General features: G+C 44.6%; 1 protein-coding gene across 1 annotated transcript; it reads left to right on the top strand.

Annotated features, from left to right (window-relative positions):
* The first annotated feature begins 7 nt into the window (after positions 1–7).
* On the top strand, positions 8–7,130 carry LOC103259932 (cyclin-dependent kinase inhibitor 2A). The gene is made up of 3 exons (XM_008057589.2): positions 8–176; positions 3,701–4,007; positions 6,921–7,130. Exons 1-3 carry the CDS (start codon positions 51–53, stop codon positions 6,944–6,946), a joined length of 459 nt encoding a protein of 152 aa, XP_008055780.1. The 5' UTR covers positions 8–50; the 3' UTR covers positions 6,947–7,130.
* The last annotated feature ends 331 nt before the right edge of the window (positions 7,131–7,461 follow it).

Genomic DNA, 7,461 nt, shown 5'->3' with positions numbered 1-7,461 from the left:
AGGCGGCGGGAGAGGAGGGCGAGCCAGTGAGAGTGAGAGCCGGGAGCCGCATGGAGCCGTCGGCGGACAGGCTGGCCACGGCCGCGGCCCGGGGTCGGGCGGAGGAGGTGCGGGCGCTGCTCGAGGCGGGGGCGCCGCCCGACGCTCCGAACCGCCACGGTCGGACCCCGATCCAGGTAGGGAGCGGGTATGCAGCCGGAGGAGGGGTTGCCGGCGACTCTGGAGGGCAAGGTTTGCAGGGGGGTCGGAGCCAGGTAGGCTTCGGCTCTGGGAGAAGGCGGAGAAAACTTGGGGAATTCTCTGAAGGAGGCTTTAAGGTCAGATCTCTTCCCGGAGACGCCCTGGGGGACCCGGGAAGCCAGCGGAGGAGGTTCGTGGGTGCAGACTTCTAGAATCTGGAGGGGGGAGCGTATTTCTATTAGATCAAGGTACGCTCTAAATTTAGCAGATACAATATTCAGGAACGTTTGAGATAAAAAGAGTTTTGAAGAAGTGTAAGGTTTGCAGGGGCTACTGAGCCCGGCACTTAAAGACCCTTGAATGGAGGGTGTCGTCTTTCTTGCTAGGAGGGTTTTTAGTGGAAATCTACAGTCGTGTATACTGAAATAAGTACCGATTGAAATTATTCAGAAGTAACTGAGTAGGGAAAGCACATGCTTATTGTACGGACTTAGAAAATAAAGACAGACAAATATGAAAAAAATTAGTATGATCTCTCCTGAGATGTTGTGAATTTTGTTACCATTTGGGCGTTGGCTATTTTTTGTATATTTGCTAGTCTTAGATTACTTGATATGGTTTAACTTACTTGGGATAGAGTTTTCAATTCCTCATTGTGGACCTGTAGCATTTCTCCCTTCCCTACTCCGGTTTGAGTGGGGGGAGGGTGTTGGTAAATTTTTTTGTTTGTGGTTTATTTTCTTTTTAATTTCCTTCCATCACTAACTTCCTACTTTTCAGACGAAAAACAAAATACATTCTTTTTTGCAGTTATCACTCCCTTTGTATTATACCAGCAACGACAATGATTTCTAATTTTGAAAAAGAAAATTTGTAGAAAACAAACACGTGCTACAGAAACTCCAGCTTAACAAGACAAAGGAAAGTAACTCTACTTGGAGTGTCACAAACTTCAAAATGACCCTTTCCCCTGAAACTATGCTACAGAGTGTAAATTTTATAAACTTTAAAATACAAATATAGAAGTAAAGCTAAAATACTTACAATTTGAGATTATTTGGGATCTGAAGTGTGAAAAGATTTTGAGACTAGAGAGATTGGGTGGTTGCACAAGATAAGTGTGAGTTCTTTAAAAGTAATGCATGTGTGATTCATAATTTAGCATCTCTAAAATTTTGCCAGTAGCTTGGAGACTAAGAGTTTGATTTTGTGTCCTAAAATATGTTAGAAGTGAGCCTAATTCCATAAATTAAAGAAAAAAAGTAGATCATTTTGACTATTTTTTAATAGTTAGTTGAACATGGAGAAAAGGGGGAATGATTTGGGTTTAGAACCCTAACCAAATTGATGTTTAACACAGAAGTACTTAGTTTCTATAAAAGTTTTGTAAAATATTAAATTCAGATGAATTTCTTATGAAATGGATGTAAGCACTCAACAAGTTTTTATTTGAGTCATCTTATTTTTGCTTTGGATTGCTATCGTGATTTAAATATTACATGTGTATTACCTCTCAACTTTTTCATACTATGAGATGTAAGAAAAAGCTTTAAGATCAGTTTTATGACCAAAATGTAGGACTTCATTGGATACATGGAAAAATACACTGAATATATTTTTCTTTTTGTGGCTGTAATTTGATATACTTATATTTTCTATTTGTCTTTATAAACTGATAAGAACAAACTTTTTGAAAACTAGATTAGTTTCTCGGGGCAGGATTCATCAGCCATGAAATAATTTATTATGGCTCCTTGATTTAGGCACATTCAGTAATTTGTGTTTAATTGATATGAAATGTAACTAAAAATAAGTAATTCCTCTTTATAATGTCACTATCCCTGGACTTAAAAACAGTTATCCTAAAATAAATGGTCTACTAACTACCACCACCACCAACCATATAACACTGTAACTTTAAGGTTGCTGTGACTCCAGACACCATTTTAAGATTCCTCTTTGGGAATGGCTTTGTTTCAAAGACGATTTAGAAGCTAAAGAGATGAGCATCTCTTGTTTAGCGAATCTTCAAATCATAAGCTTGGGAAATATTTTAGTTTCCTACTGCTGCTGTAACAAATTATCACCAATTTAATGACTACAACAAGCATAAAATGATTATTTTACAGTTCTGGTGATCAGAAGTCTAAGATGGGTCCACAGGGCTCTGTTCCTTTTGGAAACATTAAGGGAGAATTTGTTTCCTTGTCTTTTCTAGCTTCTAGTGGCCATCAAATTCCTTGGTTTGTAGTCCCTGAATCTTCTCTCTGACCTCTGTTTCTATTATATATTCTGTCTGTGACTCTCTTATAAGAACATTTGTGATTATGTTGGGGCCCACTGATTATTCAGGATAATCTTCCTCAAGACACTTAATTTAATCACATCTGTAAACTCTCTTTTGCCACATAAGGGAATATATTCACAGCTTTTGAGAATTAGGACATTGACATCTTTGGGGGATGTCACCGTACCACAGGAAGAAATTTTAGGGACAGTTAGACAAGCCCTCTCATATTATACATAAATAGGGATTTCAGAATTGGACACTATTATGCTGAGTGAAATAGGCCAAACACAGAAAGACAATATCTTATGTTATCTCTTATATGTAAAATCTAAAACAAATTTGTGGAAGTAGAGGGTAGAATGGTGGTTCCCAGAGTCTGAAAGGATAAAGGAAATAGATGATAATCAAAGGTACAAAGATTTAATTAGAGAATAGGCGCGTTTGGTTTTTTTTTTTAAGTCCTATTGCACGGCATGGTGACTATAGCTAACAATTGAGTACTGTACATTTCAATATTGCAAAGAGAATAAATCTCAAATGTTTTATTTGACCAAAAAAAAAAGTCAAATATTTGGGGTGATGGATAGGTTGATTCGCGTGATTTAATCATTCACTATTATATTAAAAATCATAACATCACTTTGTATCCCCATATATATATATATCCACTGTAATTTGCCAATATATAAAAAAACTAATATGAGTTTAAAAACAGATTGAAGTTTAATATCCCAGGAAGCTAAGGTTAGCTTAAACGTTTTGCAAAAATTAAGCGTTCTTTTTGAAAAAGGGTTTAAAGAAATTTTTAAAACGATAACCACGTTCTACGCTTGCATGTACACCAGTGAACTAAACAAAATCCCCAGGCCTAACATAATTTCATCTCAAAATGAGCGGGGAAATACAGCGAGTTAGTGAAAGCTAGTTGGTCCAGCTTGTGGCTAGCTCCCCCCTCCCCCCCCCCCACCAAAGTTTGGAGAATATAATAGAATTCAGTGTATACTGAAAAATAGAGGCAGGTGAAACAGAGAAGGGAGTGGTACCTCTCCCACGGAAAAATAGAGGCAGGTGAAAACGGAGAAGGGAGTGGGAGCAAATGAAAGGTAATGCGACACCTGTGGCTTGTACGGCTTGTACAGCGTCCGCTTGGAGTGAGGGGGCTTCGCCGTAAGATTTCTTTGCATCAGTCCTGCCCCCGCCCCGGCCCTGACCGCTCTGCTCTCTCGGCAGGTCATGATGATGGGCAGCGCCCGCGTGGCCGAGCTGCTGCTGCTCCACGGCGCGGAGCCCAACTGCGCGGACCCGGCTACCCTCACCCGACCGGTGCACGACGCCGCCCGGGAGGGCTTCTTGGACACGCTGGTGGCGCTGCACCGGGCCGGGGCGCGGCTGGACGTGCGCGACGCCTGGGACCGCCTGCCCGTGGACCTGGCTGAGGAGCTGGGCCATCGCGACGTCGCGCGGTACCTGCAGGCGGCTGCCGGGGACACCGGAGGCGGCAGCCACGCCCGCTCTGACGCCGCGGAGGATCCCTCAGGTGAGGACTTATCATCTAAGATGCGTATCCTGAAAGCGCCCGAAGCTCAGCGCTCTCGTTTTTCGGAAGAGAAGGCGAAACCCGGGAGAGCAGGTTCTCGGCTCTCGCCTCAGCTCGGCGCCAGCTCTTGGGACAGCCCGAGTCTCCCGACCGCGCCGCCTAGCCGGGGCGGCAGATGGGAAATAACCTGAAACGGACTTGCGCACGTGAAAACCCACCCTGTAAACTCTACCCGCCCCTACCATCCCAACAGATACCTTCTCCCAACTCAAGGCCTAGACTGCGGAGCTTGAAGTCACGAGATTAGAGGTCTACCACCCTCTCTTCCCCCAAACTATCTGGCCAGTCGCATCCACACCCGAGCGGCTTTTCCCCATTGGCATAGCTAGGTGGCTGGACCACCGCCACTTGTTTGAGCCATTATCTGGAAACCTGTCATTCCCGGTTATATCGCACAGCTCTACCGATCTGGCCCTCCTCTTTATGCAGCGGCGTTTCCAGAGCTCCCCCCGACCCTCCCAGTCTGTACGCCTGGTTTTGCAGGACTCTATGGGAAATAGAGACCCTCCCTTTTCCCTCTACTTAAACGTCCGTTTCTGTAAGAGATCGTGGAGCGAGGATGATGGAATTGTGGTCCTCCTTTTATTCTCTTTTGTGACCCCAGTCTTTTATTCTCTCCGTGGTCCCAGACTCCTGCAAGCCCCACGCCTGTTGTCTGAAGTGCCGACATTACCCTCATTTCTTTCTGGAGGGGGAACACTTTTTAAAAAATCAACATAGGTATATGAAGCAATACATGAAAATTAACGCGAACGTTTAAAATGAAACATGACCTTGAAGATACTGAAATCGATCGTATTTGGGATCAGATGCTGGAGCACTGGACGCCCTGAGCCTTAGGGAGGGAGGCCCGCGAGGAGGAAGTGGAGAGTCCAATTCTAGGCTCTCCGGTGGGAGACGCTATGAATACAGCCTGCATGCTGAGCGTGTACACCTCCTGTTATCGGTTCCACCCTCTCTCCTCCTCTAATTGCAACCCGTATCCCGCATGCACGTAGAGGCCAGTTACAGCTCTGTTCTGGGCGCAGCAAGACACCGAAGGAGCCAGAAGGAGAGGGAGTAAGCTATTGAATTAGGCTACAGGCAGATGAATAAACTGAGTGACCATTCATAACCAAACCGATGATATTTAAACCCAAGCGGCTCCCTCCCCTCCTCTCCCTCCCTCCTTTCCTTCCATCTTTTTCTCCCCAACCCCTCCTTGCCAGGCACTCTGAGACTTCTCGCGGGTCACTTACCAGCTACTCCACAGCACTTTATTTTTGTTTTGTTTATGAAATAGTAAAAAATGAATTATTTCCTGTTACATAATAGAGCGTTGAAACCAATTATTTTATTGTAATGATATTTGGCTTACAATGGAATTTGGGATATTATAACTTATTTATGAAAAAACTTATTTATAAAAAAATCAAAATTGTATATCATATTTTCCTAACATGTGGTAACGTCACTGGCATGCATTGCAGTTTTATTGATATATGTTGTGCAACAGTAATTTGACGTCTTCCACCTGGTGTTTTTCTAGTTCTTCCACCCACACTAATGATTTGTAATTTATTGTCCAGTCTGTTTGAAAAAAAGTATTAAGGACACATTCATGATTCCTGAAAAACCCTTCTCAATTGATCGATCATATCTCAGTATATATCGCATCTCTTTATTTGCTTTTTCATACGATTTAAATGGAAAACTTCAAGGAACCATACATTTTTGAAACATTTGCTCTGGCCCATGTTTTCTTATATAATCACCAGCAATCTCTTTATGTCCCCTGAGAGGGGACAACTGAGTGGTTTGCTAGATTTGCGATGTCCCCTTAAAGGAGAAATCTGAGTGCAAAGGGTCAATTCTTTAGTTAGATGCTACTGATTGATCAGCCCCAGTCTAGGTGCTGGGCACACACAAATGAAGAGGGTAAAACAGAGGTCTTGCCCTCATAGAGCTGACATTCTGGGAAATGGACTTCAAGCTAGATCACTGCGTTTTCAGAGTGAATTTGTAAAACCAACGCGATAGCTAAGAGTGAAGCGTGACTGGGAAGAGAGGCTAAAGAGTGGTCAGAGAACCTGACTGATGAATAGAAAACTACGGGAGGAAGAGAGACAGACCCTAAGTGCAAATACTGCGTCAGGAATAGACGCAAGGGGTTGGGAGAACCCAACAGCGAACTGTACGCGAAGAGATAGAGACCGGACCAGAAGTCTCATCATGTAGGGGCCTTCGAGGTCAAAGAAATGAGCATTCATTTTGTTCTGTAAATGGTAGGAAGCCCTCAGCGGGTTTGGGGAGGGAGGCGATGGAACTGGAACCAAGTTTCCCGAACTGTCGAGTGGCTCCAGAGCCGGAGGTGCCCTTTGATAGCCGCGAGCTCGCTGGCTCCTTTGGCACCAGGTGCTGGAGATGCCCGGGGAGGGGCGAGGCCCCATCTTCACGCCTTCGCGTCTGGCATTGGGTCAAGATCCCACAGGCACTCATTCGAGGACTCTTCTTTCGCAACCCCGCGGGCTGAGCGGCCGCGCTCTCCCTGAGCTCGCGCTGTCGGGCCCGGAGCACACGCGCGGTCAGTGCGCCCGACCAGGCAAGGCAGGGCCGACCGCAGACGCGCGGCCGGATCCGGGAGGATGTGGAGTGCAGTGGCGGCCGACAGGGTCTAGAGTAGATGGACAGACGCTGTGCTGAGGATTGGTGGACGCTGGGAAAAGGTGTACATGCAGGAGAAGCCGTTCCGAGAACCTTCTTCATAAATGCCTGACTACGAGGCGGGGATTGCAAGAGAGGAGGGAGGGGTGGGCCGCACATCCTTGACTTCCGGCTTCTAATGCTCGCTTTTCTTCTTTCTATTCTCTACAGAGATCCTCGACTTAAAAAATAATTGAGACCCTCAGAGACTTCGAGAAACAGCGTCAATCATCGAAGATCCTAGAGGGCCATATCACCCAATTCTTCCCCTTTTTCTTCTTTACAATATATCACTTTCTGAAAATATCGAAGATCCTTTATACCTGAATCTGGCTTCTCTCCCCCCCCCCCCCAAATTTCCATTTGTATTCTCATGTATCAATTGTTATAGCAGATTAAAAAGAAAAAAATAATAACCTTATCACTGCCTGTTCAATGGGTTGGAGTTTTCGGGACGAGTACCCCAGGCCTAAGCACACATGTACACGGACACCTCAAGTGAGCCTCTCACCTGCTGGAAGCTGTTGACTTTATTACAGCCATTTTGTGAAGTTGAAAAGTTCAAAGGGGTTACTTGGCTTTTTATTTATTCATTTATTTATTTTAAAGATGTGGGGTACAATTCAGATTTGGGTATACAAGTGGTCATGGTACAAGTGAAGTTTGGGCCTCCTTTTTTTTAGTCAAATTGCTGACCAATAGCTGAGCTGAG

The sequence above is a fragment of the Carlito syrichta genome, unplaced genomic scaffold, assembly GCF_000164805.1.
Source record: "Carlito syrichta isolate Samal-C Ts95f unplaced genomic scaffold, Tarsius_syrichta-2.0.1 Scaffold303068, whole genome shotgun sequence".
Lineage (NCBI taxonomy): Eukaryota > Metazoa > Chordata > Mammalia > Primates > Tarsiidae > Carlito > Carlito syrichta.
This window is presented reverse-complemented; position numbering and strand designations above follow the sequence as displayed.

Coding starts and splice junctions, on each gene's coding strand:
- LOC103259932 (XM_008057589.2), top strand. CDS start 51: ATGGAGCCGTCGGCGGACAGGCTGGCCACGGCCGCGGCCCGGGGTCGG. Junction 177..3,700: donor ACGGTCGGACCCCGATCCAG/GTAGGGAGCGGG, acceptor CTCTCTCGGCAG/GTCATGATGATGGGCAGCGC. Junction 4,008..6,920: donor CGCCGCGGAGGATCCCTCAG/GTGAGGACTTAT, acceptor TATTCTCTACAG/AGATCCTCGACTTAAAAAAT.